Source organism: Rhipicephalus microplus, chromosome 4 (assembly GCF_043290135.1).
Source record: "Rhipicephalus microplus isolate Deutch F79 chromosome 4, USDA_Rmic, whole genome shotgun sequence".
Taxonomy (NCBI): Eukaryota; Metazoa; Arthropoda; class Arachnida; order Ixodida; family Ixodidae; genus Rhipicephalus; species Rhipicephalus microplus.
In genome coordinates this window covers 202,059,898-202,083,594 of record NC_134703.1, presented here as the reverse complement: position 1 = coordinate 202,083,594, position 23,697 = coordinate 202,059,898, and the positions used below count along the sequence as shown (strand labels likewise).

General features: G+C 46.6%; 1 protein-coding gene across 2 annotated transcripts; it reads right to left on the bottom strand.

Moving 5' to 3' along the window:
* Window positions 1-7,177: 7,177 nt before the first annotated feature.
* LOC142814722 (uncharacterized) lies at window positions 7,178-18,442 on the bottom strand. 2 transcript variants are annotated; one of them, XM_075893942.1, is made up of 5 exons: window positions 18,261-18,442; window positions 13,203-13,265; window positions 10,963-11,051; window positions 7,622-7,781; window positions 7,178-7,524 (listed from the first exon to the last, which is right to left on the bottom strand). In XM_075893942.1, the coding sequence occupies exons 2-5, from the start codon at window positions 13,204-13,206 to the stop codon at window positions 7,262-7,264; spliced, it is 516 nt and encodes a 171-aa protein (XP_075750057.1). In that variant the 5' UTR covers window positions 13,207-13,265; window positions 18,261-18,442; the 3' UTR covers window positions 7,178-7,261. The 2 variants fall into 2 exon arrangements, with proteins under 2 accessions (XP_075750057.1, XP_075750056.1); XM_075893941.1 differs by having other exon boundaries at window positions 7,622-11,051.
* Window positions 18,443-23,697: the final 5,255 nt, after the last annotated feature.

Below are 23,697 nucleotides of genomic sequence, written 5' to 3'. Positions count from 1 at the left end.
CTCGTCTGTGTGGTCGTGTGCATCAGAATGGTCATCAGTAAGGACCTCCAAGTCACCAGAAATGACGAAAGTGGATTTTGTAGGCCCGGTTATTGGGTACTAATGAAGTTCGAATATTGTTTGTAAACCAGTGTAGCTTAATGTTTCCTAAATATGCACTTGTAAGCCGTTCAGGCAAACTCGTACGGCCCTTTAAAAATGGTGCTACATCCAACTCTTCACTTCAAGCTGTGGAGTGTGCTGAGTATTCATTCAAGAAAGGGAAGTGTAGTGACGTGACCGCATCCGACGTAGACGTGCCATTGTCGCTGGTTAAATAAAAGGACGACTCAGGGAGGAAGTGAGCTGCTGAAGTAGAGCGGCGGCCGTGGTGTCCAGCCAGCCAGAAGCACACGAACGTTCTACACTCTTAAAAAAATGGAGTGACGTTCTCTCCATTTAGGGAGAAACAGCGATGTCCCCAATGTTCGTCTTTAAATAGAGAAACGTTGCTCCCTTTGCCACGGAGAAACATGTTCCACCCTATGAAAATCAACATGGCCGACCTCAGGTTAGCGAAGTGAGCAGGCTTAGCAAATGCATCAATTCTCGACTGATAAGGAGTACACGGCACTGAAAGTTACAAAAAACGGTCCCGCTGAGCTTGATATCGAACTAAATGATTATAAAAACAAGCAGACGAACCTGTGGTGATGAAAACATCACGAAAGAGAACAACGGAGCAAGTAGGTTTCGTTCGGCCAGCGAGGCGACGTTCCCTCTGAAAGACACGGATACTGCAGAGTCTTCACCTGAAGAATGCATGCTAGGCTTGCTGTATTTATTTATAGTAGATTCACATAGTGTAGTGACGTTATCCATGTGTTCACGGGGCCGCGGGTCACGAGATGTGCCTCCAGACCGTAGACTCGATCGCAGCGAAACCATTCAGACTCAGTAGTGCAGCTTTGATAGATAGATGTTCAACGTTTTATAAGTAGCTAGAGGTGTCAGAGCGTCATCGCCGTAAAGCAGGTGGTAGCTGACGCGATCTGGAGGAACTGAACGATACTAAAAAAGAAGATCGCCTGCGCGGACGCCCGTTGTCATACCCACCATCACGGTTCTCTTGCGGATAGTTTATGACTCAGCTCATTCAGGACAACTCACTGACATCCGGTGCCTTAAATATACTGATGCAATGCATATAGCTACACATGCACACATACTACACGTATAGGGTGAACTCAATGAACAAGAGCACAATCACCCATTCTCGACAGCGGCACACACTTTGACCTGTTCACTCACACCCTACTATGAAAGCGCATAAGCTAATATAGCAATGAATTTCGACTGACCTTAGTGGCACAAGTTCCAAGTAAGTTTTCGTACACTTTTTTTTACGTTTTGTGGCAATACCACAACATATCCACACGTAAATATCTTGTATCTGATGCTCAGACAAACGGAAGTTTATGAACGATTGCAGAATAATGAACGAAATAATTACTAGAGCTTATCTTGTTTTCTCGAAAACGATTACCCCAAGCCATGCATAAAATGCCCATGGCATTCCGAACACTGCGCCATCTTTCGACCACTGCCACAGTTATTTTTTTTCTTGAAGCCTCCGAGAACGCAAACGCTTGCCGCGCGCTAGCCATTTCGGTTGAGACGGCCGAAATGGCTAGCGCGCGAGATGTTGAGACGGCCGAAATTCTTCGTCGGTTCACCACCCTCACGCTTGAGAGGAAGGCCTACGAATTCAATACCTATGTGGCGGCCCCTGAGGGCACCTTGCGGGGAGTTATTGAGTTATTCATGGGATAGACCCCGGCACAACTCCAGAAGAACTCACCGCCAACCTCCGCGTGCGCACGCAGGGAGTGACAGTGCACAGTGCACGAATGCTTGGTGCTACCAAATCTGCCGTGATCACTTTTGAAGGCCCCCTTCTGCCCCGATATGTACTGTATTACGGTGGGGAGGTGGCCTGCCATCCGTACAAGCCGACGCGACAAGCCTGCCAAGTCTGCTTACAACCGGGGCACCGCTCAGACGTATGCCCCACGCCAAACACTCCCGTGTGTCGGCAGTGTGGTATCCTCAACCCCGTTGACGGTCACCCCTGTGCTCCCAAATGTCACTTGTGTGGAGATGCCCACTTAACGGGCGCGAAAGAGTGCTCTCAGAGACTGAAGGCACCGCGCCCACGGCCACCTCCTCAACCAGCAGCACCATCCAGGGGCCGCAACCCCCATCGTAACCCACCCACTCCCAAACGTAGGTGGTTCAGCAAGGAAAACGAGACCTCATGCAGCCACTCCCGCTCACGCTCGAGGTCACAGTCCTTCCCGCCCCTCCCTTCTGTGGAACCTGGCCAACAGCAGCAGCCACAGCAGCGACAGCATCCGAAGAACCAGATGACCAAGGGGCAGCAGCAGCAGCAGCAGCAACCCACCTGTCAACAGTCCCAGCACGCCTCCAGCAAGCATAATGAGAAGCCCAATCCTACTCCATCAGCCGGTGCCGACAATAAGGTGAGCTGGTCAGCAAATGTAGATTCTCCCATCGCTCCACTCAATACCCTGTCCACCGCATACGAACACCTTCTCGCGGAAAACTCAAACAGGAGCTGGCGGCCGTCAGGGCACGTCAAGCAAAGGACAGTTGTCAACTTCATGCCCTAATGGCGCGTATTGGATCGCCGCCCGACTCCCCCGAAAAAAACCCCCATCCTCCCCCAAAAGACAGAAGACCCCTAAAACGGCGCTATCAATTCCTGCTGCGTCGGGCACCACAGTCACACGCGAAGAGTTACGCGAAATGTTCTCAACGCTCGCGCAGCAGCTATCGCAACAATTCAGTGCCGTATTCACGCAGTTCGGAGAACGCCTCGACTCTCTCGAGACACGCTTCGAGGCGCAAATTGCTGAAACAGGCGAAAACATACGCAGGAAGAGGGCCACTCGTAGCTCGCACGCCACGACAGATCAAGGTTACCATAGACTAGGACTGGAATCACATGCATCCGAAATCCTCGCTACCCCCACATTGACACCCAGCGCCCTCACCCTCACTCCTACATCGGCGTCGCAAGCCGATATTCCGATACCCACGCCTTTCCACTCAACGAATTAACCATGGGCAGCACAGCCCCACTCATTGGCGAACATTTAGAAGTCTGGCAATGGAACTGCCGCGGCTTCCGCAGAAAGCGGAGCCTCCTTCAACAGTACATTAACACACACCTTGCTCGGCCAGATGTCATAGCGCTTCAGGAGCCCGGAACGCCACCCATATTTTCAGGTTATGAGTCCTATAATAGTCAAACAAAGGGCAAAGCGGCCATCCTGATTGACAAAGCGCTAACCGCAGTTGGCTTAGACAATATCCCAGACACCAACATAGAACATGTGATTGTGGAGCTAGTTCTCAGGCAAAAAAGAAAGAAGAAAAGCGAAGTATCATCATTGTCAACGTATATAGCGCCCCAAAGCAAAAAACCACTGATTTCCATGCCCTCGTCCAAGGTGCCTGCCGATTGGCCCAGGGAAAAGAACTCTTACTGCTCGGCGACTTCAACGCTCTCGACGAACGCTGGGGTTACAACCGTTCGGATGTCAAAGGCAAACAGCTTGCGGCTGCCACTGAAAAATTTCAGCTTGAACTGCTTACGGATCCCGCGTTCCCTACCCGGATCGGCAACAGTGTGTGCAGGGACACTTGCCCCGATCTCACCTTCGCCCGTGGCCGCGCAAACTATAACTGGGACAACCTGCAGGAATCCTTGGGCAGCGACCACTTCATTCTCCGCACAAAAGTTACAGAGAGCGCAGCGCGTCGGTCTATTGGAGAAGCACGCATCACAAACTGGGACGTCTTTCGTCGTGAGAGCGAATATTCACTCGACAGCCTCACAAGCCTCACCGACTGGTGCACCCAATTTAAAGAAATTCGAGAGCGTTGGACCACCGCCATTAACAGAACACCTGCACTGCCGGAAGTGGACGGCCATCTGCTACATCTGTGGGAAGCCCGAAGGAGCCTCATCCGCAGATGGAGGATGCAAAAACATAACCGACGCCTCAAGCTAAGGATCGCCACACTCACCACTCAGGCAGAGCAGTACGCTACAGAACTGGCGAGACTCAATTGGGCCCAGTTTAGCGACTCTCTTCGAGGCTCATTGGGCACGGCCCGCACGTGGCACATTTTGCGCTCTTTGATGGACCCCACCCGCACAAAAAATGAGACGAATAAGTCAGTCATGCGCCTGATACACGCCTTTGAGGGTACTGACGATGAGCTGCTGGATCAAGTCCGGCGAAAATGCTTTGGCGATTTCTACCCACCCGCATCTCAAGCTGCGTATCGTGGACGTGCCAATGACACTCTCGACCGACCAATAACGGTGGACGAAGTTTACGCAGCCATTCGCAACAGCAATCGCAACACAGCTGCTGGGGCAGATGGAATCACGTACTCCCTTATCAGGAACCTCAATGACAGCGCCGTACAAGAAATCACGGCGTTTTTCAATGATCATTGGCAACGTGGCACGCTTCCTCCTGAATGGAAGCACGCGGAGGTCATAATGATACCGAAGCCGGGCAAAAAACTTCAGATCGAAAACATCCGATTAATATCCCTCACTTCCTGCCTTGGTAAACTCTTCGAGCGCGTCATCACTAATCACGTGCAAGATTACCTCGAAGACAATGACCTTTTCCCGCACTCAATGTACGGCTTCCGGGCACATCTTTCAACGCAAGATGTACTGCTACAATTAAAAGAAGTCATTGATAACACCCCCCAGCAAGGAGAAAACATTATCTTGACTTTAGACATTAAGGGCGCATTTGATAACGTTAACCACCAGGCCATACTTGAGGGCCTCGAGGCCCTTCATTGTGGGCAGCGCGTCTACAGTTATGTTCACGCCTGCTTGTCGGACCGCACTGCCACAGTCGGTCTCGGCTCCGTCCGATCAGATGTTATCAAGGTTCCGAACAAGGGCACCCCGCAGGGCTCAGTGATTTCCCCGCTACTCTTTAATGTAGCCATGGTTGGCATGGCACATGAACTCCACCGCATCGATGGCATCCATCACGCAATGTATGCGGACGATATCACCGTCTGGGCCACGCGGGGGTCCCTTGGAGAAAAAGAATATAACCTGCAGCAGGCAGCCACATGCGTCGAACAATACGCGCAGGCACGAGGCCTGGCCTGTGCAACAGAAAAATCTGAGCTTCTACGAATTTATCGACGCAAGCTCCCACCATCGACGCAGAACAACCAAGGCTCCCGCCTCCAGGTTGTCCTTGCTGGCAAACAAATGCCAGAGAAATCCACCATTCGAATATTAGGCATGTGGGTACAGTCGAACCGCCATGTGAATCACACACTTTCCCTTCTCCGCACCACTACACTGCAAGTGGCCCGAATGATATCTCGGGTAGTCACTCGTCGCCATGGCATGCGCGAGGAGCACACCCTGAAACTCATACGTAGCCTCGTGGTCAGTAGGGTGACATACAGTTTGCCCTACCAACGCCTCACCAAGAGCGAACAGGCCCAAGTAGACGCAATGCTCCGCAAGGCCTACAAAGCGGCACTCAAGCTACCACCGGGTACTCCTTCTAGCAAGCTCCTCGCATTGGGCCTACACAACACCTTTGAAGAACTTTGTGAAGCGCAACTCGCCACACAACTGCAACGGCTCAAGCAAACACCTACAGGCCGTGACCTGCTCCTATGCCTCGGCTACATCAGCCAGTTTCACGACGCAGCTCGTCGCAAGCCCATTCCAGACCAACTTCGTGCCACTTATAAGGTCGCTCCCATCCCCCGCAATATGGATCCCCGACTACATCAGGGCCGGAGGGAAGCCAGAGTGGAAGCCCTCGAGCGAACTTATGCACACAAAAACACTACGTACTATGTTGACGCCGCCAACTACGACCATGCAAACAATAAGGCTGCAGCCACAGTCGTGGACCACACACTCACAGAACGTACCAGCGCTTCCGTGCGGAGCCGCAACATCACCGATGCTGAAGAAACTGCCATCGCGCTCGCTCTTGCCCTCGGTTACAGACAACGAAGGTCGCTGACAGTTCTCACGGACTCTCAAGTAGCTTGCCGCAACTACCTACAGGGGCGCATCAGCCAACCCGCTCTCAGCGTCATCATGAGCGTTACAGACACTGGCGAGCATTCCATTACACATCCACTCAGAATTTGGCATCGGATTATATGGACTCCGGGCCCCATGGGACTGGAGGGGAATCAGGCAGCGGATAGGGTAGCTCGAGGGTATGCGAGCCGAGCACCCAGGCAGCACGCCGCCGTTGGACCAATCTTGGACCAACATCGGCTAACATCGGCACCGACGTCGGGCCGACGTCGGAAGTGCAACTTCTTCCAATGTCGGGCCGACGTTCAAGCCAATGATGGGCCGACGTTTTGCCGATGTTTTAGCCAGTATGCAACCAACATTGGGCCGACGAAGGCCCATCGTATTGCCGACAAAGCTGCCAATGTTCGGCCAACATTGGGCCATATTTCAGCCAATCACATGCCATTTTTACGCCGATGTTTGCTGCACGACGAATATTGGCTACGGATGTACGACCGACAATGGACCAATCCAGGGCCACATTGCAGCCAATCAAATGCTGTTATTACACCGATGTTTCCTGCACGACGAATATTGGCTACTGATTGGCTTGCCATTATGTAACCATTATTAGTAGGGAATTTTTCTTACCGGAAGATTTAAACAATATGCCTCGATGACCCGCTCTTGTAGCTTTGCAGCCCTGTATACTTGGGGCAACAGAAAATTGAATGCTGAGAACTGAAAGCAGTTACTCGATCTATTTCATCTTTTATACCTCATTCCCTTTGCTAACACTAGAAGTGTAGTTTATTTTTTTACCAATTTATCTTTTGCAATAGCGAGTGCTTTATTTGGTACTGGTATTTGGTACAGCAGATCGAAAAAAGTCGTTAGGAAGTAAATGTTGAAAGCGCATGTCCCCCACTTGCAATCCCCACATATGTCCCCCACATGGTAATCGAGAATATTCATAGTTTAGAGCATTTTTTTGTAACTAAAACATGGTGATGGTGCTTCCGAATCAGCATAAGCTAGCCGAACAGTGCACCACCGACAGTCTGCAGACTATTTATTCTTTGTTTTTTTTTTATTTGGTACAACAAAAAATGTATACATTGAAAAATATATATACACAACTAAAAAAGGCCCGCTCTACTGCAGGTCAGGTTGCGTTGGGGGCACAGTGACAGTGGTGCTGTCAAGGCCCTGGCTGCTGTGGCTGGGCAGGAAGCCAGCTGCCGCGAGCAGCCGATAATCTGCACTCTGAGAGTGGGGATCATCGGGCTGCTCCACAACAAATGCTTCTCTGAAGCGCCGCTTCCTGCCCCCACAGCGATCACCAGACCCTGGCAGCCACCTCTTAATAAAGTTGAGGGCCTCCGCCTGGTCGCACCCTGCTTTTTGGCAGATGACATCTGCATACAAGAACAGAAATACCATAGTACACATGAAGCACTGCAGTACAGAGAATACACAAGGGTACACACACATAAAACAATGAACAAGTCTAACCTGTCACTAATCTACAGAGCCTCAGGTTCACAAAGGCCCTTTTCCCTTTTCTGCCATGAAGGCTGTACAGCACTTGCACGTCATGTGCCAATACAGCCTTCATGGCATTCACACCAATTTCTCGGAGGCCACGTTCCCCAATCTGCAGGAGGTGCTTGCGCTGTAAAAAAATGCAAGAAGCATAGATGGGGTAAACGCAACAGCACATCGAAATGTTTTCATGATAAAAATCTGCAAGAAGAGGACACTGAAAACAACAACTTGAATTTTTGGGCATCACAACATTTCATTGTTTTTTTACGCTAACTTCAACTCACTTGACCTAAAATGGTTTCCACACCAGCCCTCTCACACTCAGTGTGAGAACCTTTCAGAGTCCTTCTCTGAATGCAGTTTCGCTGTTATGAAATCAAATACAACACTGTTATTACCCTTAATAAATATTGATTCTATCTATGAAATAGTATAATTACTTTGTACAGTGCTCAAATTCCAATACACGTTTCTTCGAGGTTACAATGTCTTTGCCTGAATGTTGACCAGGAGTAGCTCCTACAGGTGAAAAACGATAAAATATGTGGAATTCAAAAAGAAGCTAGGACATGTTTTTAATCAATGCATTGTAAGCAGAGCACAACAAGATAAATGAACATGATCAAGGCGTACTAAGAGGCAACCTTAGAGCGACCAAATCTTGGTCATAGATGAAACCGATAGAAAAATAAAGGTCGCACTAGATGGTCGCACCATTTGCTGTTTATATTTTTCTGTGATAGCCAACAAAGAGGCATGTCGCTATAGAAATCTCATCACAATAAACAAAGGTGCATTTTTCTTCACACTGCGAAATTGGGTGCATGTTAGATTTTTAAAAAAGTAAGAAATCGGCTAACACAAGCCAGGGTGAACTGTAGCTCAAAGTAGAGAGAGCCGCAGCGGACACGAAATAGGGTGATAAATGAACAAAATTACTGAATGTCTGTTTTAAGCAGGCTATTGCTAGTCACTGCCCATCAAACACACGATGCCGCCTACATCGTCTGCTAGCTTAGGACAGTTCACTCGGACTTCACAGACTATAGTAAATACAGTCGAATCTCATTAATTCCAACACACTTAATTCGAACTGACGCTGTGGTCCTATCAAAGCTATACCGCGCTCCGAAAATGCTCTCAGCACCCCGCCCAATCCTGCGGTGGCACTTCAGACACCTCATCGCTGTGCTTGAAGAAGAAAATGAAGAAAAGGAAAGAAAAGACTGCGGTGGAATGTTTGCCAAATGCCAATCTGCGACATTCCTGTGCCCCGCTTCGGCTTTTTCCGTCCCTGCCACGTAGAGACCCTTCTCTTCTTAACACTGCGCATGAAGAGAAAGAGGGTAAAAAAAAGCTGTCGCAGAGAGTTGGCTCTCTCGTGCCGATCTGCAACGCGCCGGTGTCACACTTCCCTGTTTTTCGTTCCTGCTATGTAGAGACTCTTCTCCTTTCAACACCGCGCATGAAGAGAGAAAAAAAAAAAAGCTGCCGCGGAGTGTTTCTCTCTCGAATGCCGATCTGCTTTTCTCCAGGTGGAGACGCTCCTCCATTCTTATCATGTGCTGGCCACGCTCCGGCTGCAGCGCAGATGGTAACAGTGGAAACACAGTTGTCTTCGAAGAGTGTCAGCACTGGACATTGCCGCGCGCAACTTCTTTTGCCAGGAGAATACTGAAGCCGAAGTACAAATGCTTTGCAAACTGCACGCAAAACTTGTTGACTCGTTGCAAGGCCAACGTGTACAGACATGTATTGACTACTTTAATTAATGACGGATGTCCTGTAATTTGTGAATAAAACTTCTCCATGCACATGCATCACTGCATGGTGAGCCCTCCGCTCGTTTACCGTATTTACTCTATTCTACCGCGCCCTCGATTGTAAAGCGCGCCCGGTTTCCACGACCAAAAAAAAAAAAAAAAAAAAAACACCTAAGACATCGGTTGCAACGCGCACCCCTTTTTTCTCGTTGGCCCGCTTGATCACACCACTCGCGAAAACGACTCTTTTTGAGAGCGTCTTCCGTTTAAATATGAAGTACGGGGGAAGCTTATGCCTATCTGACGTGCAACAGAGCATTGCTGTCACTCTAGTTTTACCGTGGCCCGATGTCAGTACACAAACTTGCTTCGCCCCCTTCTCCTAGACGGTTGTGGTGCCAGGCATGTCGAAGTAAAGAGGCGTGTGATCGGCATTCCCGATTTGCCCAAGCAGGTAGCCGTTGTTGTGCCGCAAGTTTAGGAGGAACCTCTGAAGACTCTGAAGCTTTTCTTCGTACTCCTCCGGCAACTTCCGGCATATGCCCATTCGCTTTCGGAGGGAAAAGCCTTTTCTCTTCATAAAGTTCGTTAGCCAGCACCTGCTCGCTTTAAAATAGATCTGCATTAGCCCTTTTTCTAAGGCTAACTGCATAGCCTGCACTTGGAGCAGTTCTGTCGTCACGGGCCGCTGTGCCGCTCACTGCTTAATCACATACTCGCCGAGCAGCTCTTCAATTTGTGGAAACCGACCCTGCTGTGGTCCACTGAAGCCTTTGCGTGAATCTTTACTGTCGACAATATTCTGCTTTTGTTTCCGCCAGTCCCGCACGCACGTTTCGGGAACTCCGAATGACCGCGATGCGGCCCGATTTCTGTCCGTTCCGGCACACGCGACGACTTTTCTTTTAGAAGCAGCATTGTGGTGCACTCGTCGAGTTTTTGGAGTCGGCCCTACCATGCCGTCGATGCTAATGTACTACAAGATGACGAACTCCTCAGCACACGTATGAAGTGCCGCGCATGGGAAACACATAGGCAGAAATGACCGACGCGCCATGCCGACGCACGTAGGGGGCGGCCATTTTGTAAGTGGCGATGGCAATAGAATGACCATATTCATTTTTTTTTTCGTACTCGATTCTAACGCACATGCGATTTATGAACTCTCTTAACCGGAAAAAAAGGTGCGTGTTAGATTCAAGTAATTACGGTAACTTTCATTATTTTGAACTTCTTTTAATTTGAACAAATTTTCTGGCCTCTTTGAGTACGAATTATTCATATTCGACTGTAGTACAGTGGCTCATGAGATAACCTGACTAGTTTGTTTCCCGAAACACAGTATCTTAAAGCAGTACTAAATTTCTGCATGTTACATAGGCATATTAAAAATCAAGAAATATACACCAAAGCCGCAGCCACAGCTTTACTCTGCACAGCTGCCTCTGCTGCCTCGACTTCTCCAATTGTACCAGCAGGCAGCCGGGGAAGGTCAGAGGGGCGCTGTGCTGGCTGGGCGTGCTGAGGCACGGACAAGAGCCGTACCTTGTGCTTCAGCTGTCGCACCTCCTGCAGAACCTCTCTTTGTTGCTGCCGGATGCCAAGTTGGATCCGCAGGATCCGTAGCAATAGAGCTGAAACATACAAGAGTACATACCATATTTACTCGAACAATTTGCATCCTCACATAATTTGCTCACCAGTATAATTAGCCAGCCTGCTTTACTACAAGAAACTTTTTGCTCGCATACTTTGCCCTCCCCAACCAGCCCGAGCCACCTTGCCAGCACACACACAGACACATTTGACTTCATGATGCTCTGGTCAGGCACATCTCTTGTCGAGCAGGCGAGTGCAGTCTTACACAAAATGGACTGAGTGCAAGGTCCCTTCTTCCATGAACTTTTATGCTTTCCCTAGAATATCGAACTTGAAAACTGAAACCTGTTTATGTGTAGTCCGAAATGCCTAAAGGTTTGCCTCCTATCTTCCCACCTCTTCCACGGCAAGAATGTATTCCCGAGACACAGCACAGATGTTGAACGCGTGCAAGGACCTGTCACATCAACTAGATGAGGCAGGTTTTCGCACTCATTTTTTTTTTCTGTTTCGCCATCTGGCCATTGCGTTTTTACCGTTCCTTGTGATAGGCTACAATAATTATATACAAGGCAGATTGCTGTTATAAAGCTTACCGAAGAAAACTGAAACCGTGCTACCGCTAAGCACATCAGCGTGGAGTTCTTCGACATGCAATATTCAGTATGGGAGCCAGCAGAAGAGTGCGTTGAATAAGACTTAGCATAGAAGCTTGGGTGTGTTGGTTAGATATCGGAGGGAACACAACGCAATAGAAGACTGGGACAAGGAATGGACACACACACACATGAAGGGCGACACACACAGCACTGTGTTGGCACCGCGCTTCCTTGTCTGCATCTTACTTTACGTTGGGTTCCCGACAATTATTGGAGAGTACTTATGTTCTCTGGTATAACCCTGTCGTGGGAACTGGTTTTTGTGAGCACTGTTCGGAAGAACTTCAAGAAAATGGGGGCATTTGAACAGGCTTAGCAAACAAATGACAATCCGCTTTGAGACAGCTGTGACAACGCCTGCAACATATATTCCCAGTTGAGCTTTTAGGCCAGCGATTCCTACTAGCTTCGCACATGACCGGATTGACAAAAAAAGTACACATAATACGCGAGTATATACCGCATTTGACTCTGTAGCTTTGATGAACCAGGCAGATACACAAATTTATCCAAAACTCCATTGATTCTGTTGCAAAATTATTCAACAAACAAATTGCGATGTTATCCATGTTACTATACGATTGTGGCACTTTACCATTGCAGCTTTCCAGGAGGCACACATGGTGCAGCGTTAGTTCACCACTCGCAGTTAATTGTATGCAGTAGGTTGCTCACAGCAACTGACTGCATGCAATGGTGAACATCTTGCATGCTTGCACCGCTGTTTCAGCATGCTGGCTGCTTCCCATACGGCTATCAATTGATGTTCACAAAATTGGGAAGATGAAGAAAGACTACACAGTGCCCTCTGGCCACCCTATACTCCAAACCTCCAGCCAACAAACAAACAAAAGAAACAGAAGTATGCAAATGAATATTATTCCTAATGCAGCTGGAATGGAGTGTAGTTTTCACCAATTCTGTGTGTTAAGTCAATATGGAGTGAGTTAACTCCATAAAGTAGCTTTTCTCATAACAGTGTTCACTCTATTGTAACACAAGGAGTGACTTCATAGCATCTAGAAGGAAAAATAGAATCTTCAGTATTTGATAGAAATGTGAGGCTCTACCTTAAAACAACAATAATCTGGAAAAAGAACTCATTACATTCGAAAAAAAAAAGGTAGCACAGTTGATCCCCTTTACAAGAGACACTGATGTAACAGGCAAACGGGGATAAGAGGCACCAGTGTGCAGGCTGACATTTGGCCCATCATGCATCAGGCACTCCGTAGATGCGCCTGTGCAGCCGGGAGCCCTGCAGTCAAGCATGCTGAGCAAGACTGTTGACCACTGTACAATGACACATTGCCACAAAATTTAAAAACTTCATTTCACAGACGTCTGCAAAAGCTTCTTACACTCTTGCATAATTTTTGCACAAGCTTCGCTCATTCTTGCGTGATTTTCGTCAGAACATATAAGTGTTGGAAGTTGTATGTCCCCAAAAACTTGCACAATACAAATAGCATACATTAAAGTCTATCACTTAATACGTGCATAGTGTAACAATGAAAGGAAACTCACGCATGGTTTGCTCCGAGCCTTCCCCGTGCGGTGCCTCCTTGAGCCTTGGAGAGCACTGTACAGCTAGAGCAAAGTAGCATCAATCCAGTGTTAATGACAGGTTAACAAGACAACAAAACTAACCCCCATATTCATAAACGCTCCCCGACTCGACTTTCACCCTTCACTTGACAGAGTTGAGCACTGTGCCGCTGCTCGTTTGAAAGCGACGCTGCACTACTCGAGAATCACAGCAGATTATTGCTGACATGCAGCAATTTTCTCTGCTTAGACACGGCGCTCCCATCAGCCATCTCAAGTGAAGGTGAAGCGTTGAGTGGAGGGACGTTCTAGAATACGGGGGTAAGATTGGTTGCAAGAACGCTACAATAGACACACTTAATTTTTACACTTCATCTATATTGTACAGCTACACACATTCTGCATCCTTATAATGCAACATATACATACAGGCTTATAAAGTAAACACTGTAGGCTGCTCAAATAACACCTACACAAAAAAATTACCCAAAAGTGGCCATGCGCAAAGTACTTTTATTTGAAACTCAGAAAACTTTTGCGGTGATGGAGAATAAATAAGACAGGTTACGCTTGGAGGCACATGAGACCTTCGCAGCTTTCATAAAGTACAAAAAACAATATGGTATGTGTGTGTGTATGTACGCATGAAGCTTCAGCCTTTACATACGGTTTCTTGAAAGAATCGACTATGAATTTTATGGCACCTGTGTCCTTCAGCGCAATTGAAAGCCTGCTGATCAGTGTGTGCAATTGTGGAATAGTTACATGGAAAATGGCGTGAAACACCTAAAATCAAATTTTTCTAGCTAGGAAATATGCAGCTGTGTATACACAACACATGCTGCAAACAGTGGGAGGTGACCACAAGAGTGATTTGAGTGTAAGCGGCAGTATTCCGCATTCATGCACCCCGCCATTTTCAACTGTTGCCCTAAAGCAGCACCACTTCAGCGTGCTACTTTTTTTTTTTTACATCATAAACAGCACGGAATACAGGGAGGATGAAAACAACATATGCAATTAAATTTTGAGCACTATTTATGGTGCGCATGATTGATTGATTGTTGATATGTGGGGTTTAACGTCCCAAAACCACTATATGATTATGATAGACGCCGTAGTGGAGGGCTCCGGAAATTTAGACCACCTGGGGTTCTTTAACGTGCACCTAAATCTGAGCACACGGGCCTACAACATTCCCGCCTCCATCGGAAATGCAGCCGCCGCAGCCGGGATTCGAACCCGCGCCCTGCGGGTCAGCAGCCGAGTACCTTAGCCACTAGACCACCGCGGCGGGGATGGTGCGCATGAAAAAAAAAAAAAAATAGGCCTTTGTACAGCGACGAATTCATAATTTGCCTTCACGGACCTTCTGTTAGGCTGCACCACATACAGATTTTTTGTGGCTTTCAAAAGAGATTTGAAAAAAAAAAATAATAATAACCGTGTTTACTCTCGTCATGAGCGCACTCACTAAGACACCCTCATTTCAGTCGCCAAAATTTTGAATTTTTTTTTTCTTCCACATATTAAACACACACCTTACGTTCATCCGCTTAAGTCCCACGGGCTCCCCCCCCCCCCCCCTTGCCGCCTTCGCTCGCTGCCCCGTGCCATTTTATTTTTGTTTCTATTTGTTCACGGAACGTCCCCTGTCTTTTTTAATTATCTCTTGTAACATATGTGGCATTATCTTGTTCCCGAGGTGCCACAGGTGCTCTGCTATGTAGATGCACCATTAAACTAGTATTTTTGATCAACTGTGCATTTCTGATGTTTACCTTGCAAGTACGTAAAACTGGCATGCTTCTTGATCTACGATACACATGTGGCTTGTCTCACTTTGAAGGAAAAGTTAGCATACAATGGTGTAAATGCTTAGAATTTGAAATATTGAGGCAGCAGCACACCGGAGATGATCATATGGTAAAGAAACAAGTGCTGCCTTATTACTGGCAAGTTGTCACGTATATGTACAAATAAATTTTGCGAGCTAAAAAAAGTACAAAAGCACAGCGAGGCTATCATGTGGTTCAACCTGTGGATTCGCTTCATTTATCACGCCATATGATGAAGCTTCCTTTGGTAAAACTGCTCAGATAAGAAAAAAAGTTTGCTGTCCAATACAGCAACTATACAAAGTGTGCACGTGCATCTCGCAGCGCCTTTTCGTCACTTCCGAAATGCGCCACCAACATGCCCGGGCACCAACCGAATCTATCGCCTACAACTGCCATGTTGTCTCCTCGTGCTTGCACCCGTTTAGTTTTGCCTCACGATGCAAGTTTGAGAAATTATGAGCTGCTAGTGAGGCAAGTTGATTTAGTAGTCCACGCAGAGGGAGCAGAGCTTAGGGTGTTTCTTCGCTGAAAGTTATAACCTGAAATTGAGAACGCACATTCCGATTTTCCTAAAAGTACCAGCGTATTTGGCTGGTGCAGATTAACAAAAGCTACTTGAAGAAACTTTGCAATATTTGCATCTTCGGGTGCAACTTCATTACGAGTAAGTGCCATAGCCAAGTATTTACCTGCAAACAGATATAGCTTACCAAGATACTGTACATACAAACTTGTCCGCAGTTAAAATCACGATGGCGAGGAAGGCGGTTAAAATCGTGATGGCGATCGCGGAGATTTGGTATTGCATTGAAACAAACTATAAAGAATGGGAAAAAATATTAGTTCACTTTGAAGTATAGCCGATCGGTTCAAGTTGGGCGTCAGGATTTTTTTTAATTAGTCAATTAATTCTATACACGGTCTCTATCATGTTCAGTGACTCCACTGTACATTAGCGTACAACAAAAGCAAAATACAAAGTGAAAAGTGTGTTAAAGCATACGCGAAAAATAAAGTGATGACTGGCATTACCGCGGCACCCACCACGCAAAGTCGCTATCTGCCTTGTATAATATTTTCCTCGACTATTTCCACAAATTGCAATCAAAGAGGCTCAAGCTCAACATCAGCACTGTTTAAAACACTTGGGGGGGGGGGGGAAGGGGGCATTGCTACTTTGGTGGCGTAGGTCGTGACAATATATTCATAATATTATATCTCTTGTAAACTTGCCTAGCTCTGCACGACTAGTTTTCGATGGGAGCAGCTGCGCTTCGCACATCCACTCTTAAAATTGCGGCTCGAGAGATTTTGAGCTTTCACTTGTTTTTGGGCCAGGCAATTTGTAGTGAAAGCAAGATAATAGGCCCTCATAGGTTGTGGCGGGCAGTCGGTGTACGCCGTGGCTGGTATATGTGTCGCACATCTTGATTATCTGGTCTTGTATCGAGTGAACGAGCGAGGCCTTCCTAATCCAATGAGCTCGTTAAAGTAAGACAACAAAAAACCACAATGCTTCCACATCGTTCACAGCAACAGATGACGAGCCCCCAACAAACCGCACTGCAGCACGTGAACTGCCGTAGGTACCCAGGGAGTTACCCGGGCATGGCGGGAGAGGGCGACAACGGCAGAAGTGACATCACAAGAACACTGTGTATAAAGGGGACATTTAAAGACTTTTTTCCCATTTTTAAACTTCGTGCACTGTTCTGTCACAATTTATAGCTCAGAATAGTTGTATTTTGAAAAGGGCACTAATTCATAAGCCCAATGGTTCTTCAAGGATGGGTGCATTTAGGGGGCCCATTCTACGTTTTACTTATGCCCTTCAAGAACTTGCTTACAGGGCCAAAGTCCTGTTTCAGAAAGAACACGCTAGTGCGTGGCCAGCAGTCCGTCAAGCATTAGTGCTGGTGAGATTTGGAAATGCAGCGCATGAGCATCCTCATCTGCTACTTCTCTGCTCATGCTCTTGGGGCTTACTTGCGAGGCACGGTCCTTCGCACTTTTCATTTTCACACTGTAAATCAACTGATACCAACTCTGCCTTCCATTATTTAATAAACCAATATTTCATGGTCACGAGGACGAGCTTAAAATGTTTGCTACATCAGACCTGAACAGCATTTTGAGTCATCGAAACTTGCTAGTTGCAGCGAGCATTATGCGAAAGATATGATGTGCTTTACGGTGACAACTTGCAAAACACTGCAGCAACGATTAAAATCATGCATTTTTTGTGCTCACAGGAAATCCCTGAAGCAGGAGGCACTGGGCTAGATAAATTGCGCAGCTAAAATACGGATGCGCTTTCCAATGCTGTCATGCGTACAGGCGGAGAAATGGCAGACAAAATTGGGCGCACCCCGATTCTATGCGCATGCGTCCCATTCACAAGCCTCGCTGCCAGTTAGCACCACATGGCTCACTGTCCATGAGCTCGCTTGTTTCCTGTAACAGTGGACCATACGGTACACCTATTTAAAAACGAGGATAGAATGTATATAATGCAGCATCTGATGAAGCCATGACGATGTGTTGCTGATGAAATCTGGAACTCTAGTTAGTACCCTTATTGTTAACCAGCCGACCGACTAGCAAAAAGATTTGCGACTGAAATGATAGCATCTACACCTGCCCTTAAAGGGACACTGAACAAAGTTTTTGCCGCCGAGATTTTCAGCCAAAGCAAAAGATTGGGCCATGAAATTCATAGACAATAATAATTTCAAGCAGAAACTACGAAAACATACTGAATTTAATGAGCCTTTTACAAAATGCCGCGTCTAGCTCTTAGACACGGCGTTTTCTAAAAGGTCGCGACATTTATTTTTCAAGTTTTTTTTTTTGTTATTCAAGACAAATCTACGGTGCATTGTTCACAGAAAACAAAATTGCCTCGGTAAGATTTCTTTGCGAGCAGCTTACTAATTTTAAGGCAGGCGCGTTGATTCGTGAACTGAAGGATGCGAGTGATCGATCTTGCCTGCTAGTGGCTAGGCGACAAAGGCTTTACCTCATGTCCTGGTGTAGCTAAGTCACGCAAATGGAGCAGAAAATGTGCATTATCATTTATTTCACCTAAATATCACACGTATGTGACTTATTGCCGGTGACTGGTGATCAGGATGAAGTCGACAAGTTGCAAATCTGAACAAGAATTCACTCGAATGAAAAACCAACCTATACTCACGTGCACGGTGAAGTCGAACACGTCGTCCGTCAATGTTGTCGCTGATGCCCGAAGGAAAAGAAAAGAGGACAAGCGACGGGGTCGTCTCTTTCTATAAAGTCGGCGGAACTGCCAGAACGGCCAACACAAAAGGCATCGGGTTGACATTCCTCCATCTGGGCATCAGTCACTCCACCCGGGCATGCAGCTGCTACTGGTTCTACTACTATCCTCTTCCCCGTGCCTCTTCCCGAGATTGCAGTGTTGCTGCCATACTCGCGAACCTTTTTAAATTAAAGCACGCAATCATGTATTATCGTGCGCCATACTAAACTTAAAAACAGTGCGCCGGTACATGAGATCACGAAGCGCGGTCCACGCCATCACAAGAGCAATTAGAGAAATGAAACAAAGAAAACAAAAATGTATAAAATATTTTGTCTCAATACGATCCGCAATCCAGTTTCCTGCAGCGGCTTTTGGCTCTGTATGAACGGCCGAGCCAGTGCCAAGCCAAGCTTGCGTCCCTGATCAGCTGTTTGTTTCCATCGAGAATTCAACAGTGAACTGGCAATTTGTTTAGATGATATTGCTAAAGGGCTTGAAATTGAATATTTCTCTACGTACTACTGCTGTACTTTTCCTCTCTGTTTCCTGATCACAGTGATGATATTGAGGAGGTTACAATTTAGAAAACAGCAAGTGCAGCTCAAGCATTGCTAGTATCGCTGTTTCGGTAATAAAATGTTACAAAGATTTTGCCCCGCGACCTGCTTGCCGTGTTCGAGCACCCAGTAGAAATTTACGGTGCCGCGTTTGAAAGAGTTGAATAAAATTGCAATATTACGAAAGAAAGGCTCTGAAGCAACATCGCATTTTATCAGGCCTACACCTCCCACACCTAGACGAGTAAAACTCGTCGATATTATCTTGCAAAGCTGTGTATAATATTTAAAACACATTCTTTAGCCCACGATGAATTGTTCTCTCGTGTGGCTTCTCCATTTGGTACTGTCATGTTAACTTACAAAGGCAACTTTCCATATTTAGTCTATTTAGATGTTGCAAAAGCTTGACACGTGGTGTGTATGCCATACTGATAATTCTCCTCGTAACCTGGGTCCGCCTCTTTAAACAGCGTCGCATTTTATTGTTCGCAATTGTGTTTGTTTTATACTGTAAGCGAGCTGTGTGATTTCATCAATATTCACGAGTGTTCCCTGACTATACAAACACGTGCGTCTTATTTGGTGCGGTGCACGTTTGTATGTAGCAAAAAATGTCATTTCGTCAGCGTGTGTCTGCATACACTTGCATGCCCTGCAGTACGTGTACATAATTAATGCAGTAAGGACTGCAATGCATAGCCTTGCATGGGACATATATTCCATGCACCCTCAGAGAAATGTTGTTTGTTATGAGCCTACTGTTTATCATTACATTTTTTTTTTCGTTAAAGTTTCATCTCCATATAAAGCAGCTGTATACAGGCACGAGCTTCAGCAGCTTCCTCGTTGTTCCATTTTAAATAAAAACACCAAGCCTACCCGAATCAATGATCTGTTTGCTATCATTACTGTTATGTGTTCTACGATGTACACAAGGACAGTAGTATACAAAAAATAGGGAGGGAATTGAATGCCCTGCCTGCATTGATTGATTGATTGATTGATTTGTGGGGTTTAACGTCCCAAAACCACCATATGATTATGAGAGACGCCGTAGTGGAGGGCTCCGGAAATTTCGACCACCTGGGGTTCTTTAACGTGCACCCAAATCTGAGCACACGGGCCTACAACATTTCCGCCTCCATCGGAAATGCAGCCGCCGCAGCCGGGATTTGAACCCGCGACCTGCGGGTCAGCAGCCGAGTACCTTAGCCACTAGACCACCGCGGCGGGGCGCCCTGCCTGCATGGCTGCGCCGTTTCACAAGATCAGGCGCTGCGCTGTGAAGATTCCTACCGGCCTGCAGAAATTCAAGGGAGCGTACAATAGCGTGGTTCAAGAGGACTTGTGGGGAATACTAGACACACTGGGTGTAAAAGATGGAGTCACTAATCGTTTAAAGGAAATCTATAAAACTAACAAGGTAGTTAAAAAGTGGGAAAAACAGGTATCCAAGCCCACAGTGGTGAAACGTGGACTTAGGCAGGCGTGCCCACTGTCACCCTTCTTATTCATGATGTACCTACAAGGATTAGAGGCCAAATTAGAAACAAGGGGACTTGGCTTCAACCTCTCTTTAGTCAAACAAGGAAAACTCATTGATCAGGCACTACCAGCATTAATCTACGCAGATGATATAGTGCTAATGGCCGACAACAAGGAAGATTTGCAGAGGTTGATGGACATCTGCGGTAATGAGGGAGATAGGTTAGATTTTAGATTCAGTTAGGAAAAATCAGTAGTCATGATTTTTAATGATAACAAAGGTAGTGAGCTTAGAATACAGGAAGTCACGCTAGAGATAACAGATAAATACAAATAACTGTGCGTATGGATAAGCAATGGGACCGAGTACCTGAGGGAACACGAAATATGCGTGACGACTAAAGATAACAGGAATGCAGCAGTGATGAAAAATAGGGCACTGTGGAATTACAATAGGTATAATGTTGTGAGAGGAATATGGAAAGGGGTCATGGTTCCTGGGCTGACGTTCGGCAACGCGGTCTTGTGCATGAGGTCAGAAGTTCAAGCAAGATTAGAAATTAGGCAACGTGAAATATGTAGGCTTGCTTTAGGAGCTCACGGGAATACACCAAACCAGGGAGTACAAGGTGATATGGGATGGACATCATTTGATGGCAGGGAAGCTAGCAGCAAGATAAAATTTGAGAAGCGATTGAGAGAAATGGGGGAAGAGCGTTGGGCTATGAAGGTTTTCAGCTACTTGTACATGAAGAATGTCAATACAAAATGGAGGAAGCGAACGAGGAAATTGACTGGTAAATACTTAGAAAACAGCAGGTGGCCAAACCAGAAAGAACTATCGGTTAAAAAGGAACTGCAGGAAACGGAGACTGACATGTGGAGAATTGGCATGATTAAGAAGTCCGCACTAGAGATCTATCGAACTTTTAAGCAGGAAATTGCCAAAGAAAGAATCTATGATAATACTCAGGGTAGTTCACTACTGTTTGAGGCCAGGACGGGAGTATTGCGAACAAAGACATATCGGGCCAAATATGAAGAGGTAGACACAATATGCAGTGCGTGCGAAGAGAAAGAAAAAACTGCCGAACACTTGACAATGCTCTGTAAAGGGCTTCACCTTATAGTTCAAGATGATGGCGCAGAGTTTTTCAAAGCACTGGTGTTTAGGGACAGGGAGGGCAAAATAGACTTTAAGCGGGTAGACTTAACTAGAAGGAGGTTGTCTGATTGGTGGCTAAAGTCAAGGCACGATTGAAAATTAAACCCTTCACTTCTTCACTTCAAAGTACCCGCCCAACTTTACTATTTAAAGGGGAAAAAAAAAATCTAGTGGTTAGTTCACTAAGCATTATGGCTAGGTGACGTTAGCCGCCGCCCGATCTAAAGGGTACGGCCACATCCATCCATCTATCCAGCCAAGAATATGCTCTCTGGCTTGTTGCTCCAGGCCTAGTCAGGTAGATTTTCTGGCCTCACCGTTGAATTGTTTGCTCGGGTTGTGGCTTGCAAACATTGCGGTTTTGGGCTTCGTATCATCTTGTTCCGTCATCATGTCCTCCAAGTGGAGGACATGTCGCAGTGTGAGGAGGGAGTACGACAAGGCGCTGATAGAATGAGCTATCAGTCTTACCAGGCAGGCAGTTGAGGGCGCACCGAGGCAGCTGACGCACACCAGCACTATCCGCTTCCTGTATAATACAGGCTAGGGAATTATAGAAACACAGAGCAGAAATCAACTCTTGTGCCTTTCTCATGCACTCACAAGGCGGAACCTGCTTCGAACACTGAGGACCGAGCTAAGCAACACCATGCGTGACGATAAATCATGGTCTCCTATTGCAATAATGATTAAGGCACGCATGCAACTTAAACCTTTGTCACGCAAGATGAATTCACAACACCATCGAAGTGAACCCAAGGCACGTGCTGATTATTATGTACGGTACTAGCGCTAAATTCATGCAGACGTTTAGTTGGCGCTGCAGTAGGCCTAGTTGAAGGAATGGCCACAGCTACTGCTGTGATGGAGAACGGGCTCATTAACATCTTCATGTAGATTAAAACGGCTTACCCCGAAATGGCTGGGAGTGTCACGCTATCCCTAGCAGTGGCACATGCAGTTGCATATTTAACGATTACAGAAATGGCGTACCGATTTCCAAAGCACCTATCAATACTTCCGTCAAGGCATAGCACCAAACACTTTATCGCACATTTCGGGAAACATTCCTTTTTCTCCCAATCTGGTGGCTAGGCATGACTACGCCCAAGAATAAGCATGTTATTATGTATGTCGGAGGTATTTTCATCTGATCCCTGAAAAATTATTTCCCTAAACCCATGGAAAAAAAAGAAAATGGAATTCGCACCTGTCATCACATTGCACCCCATCACAGGAATGGGATCAGATTGGCCTGGCGCTCAATACTCCCTTACGCTTAATCAGAGCTTGGTCTGGCACCAGCTCCAGACAAAACCATTTATAATCTCCTGTCTGGCACATCTGTTTTACTCTGCTCTCTCTCAACCAGAGTGCACCATGTACCTGTGGTTCACCCCTGGTGGATCTTTTTCACTGTTTGTGAATTGCACACAAAGCCCTTACTGGTAGATCCTATTCCCAATTCTTCACTATTCTCACGGGAGGCCACTCTTTGGGCAGCTTACATCACGACATGTGCGTGTCATGATGTCAGTGCCGTCTTTTTCAGAGTCGGCGCCGTCTTTTCTTTCTCTTTTGCTCCTTCCCTGTCCTGTGTTTCTGGTGTTGCGCTGCAAACAAGTGAAGATGTTAAAGAACACCAGATGTTCAAAATTTGCTTCTCATTAATATATCGTGGTTTTGGGAATTAAAACCCCAGATATATTGAAAGAAGATGCATGAAAAGGGAAGGATGATATTGGAAACTGGCAAAAAAGGGATGACAGACTTCTTAAGCTATGCTGCCATTGAGATTTTCAGCTGTTCATGCAATTCTCACACGTAGCTTTGATGCAGCTATGCACATATCCCACAAGCATGCTGACTGTACAGTTAGTATAACTGCAACCTTCATGTACCCAGCCTTCATGTACCCTCTATGACATTTCAGAACATCTGAGTCAGTGTTAGCATCAAGTTATGTTCTTCATGCTGGGGAACCAGTGTGATGAGTTACCATTTCTACAGAATGAAGCCCTGTCTACCTGGAACAAGCTGCAAGATATATAACTAAACGGCCCTTTTCAGGGCCAGTCAATCTCTGTCCGGCTTGGATGCACCAACTGATTCCCTTTATCATCAACCCTCAATAAAACTA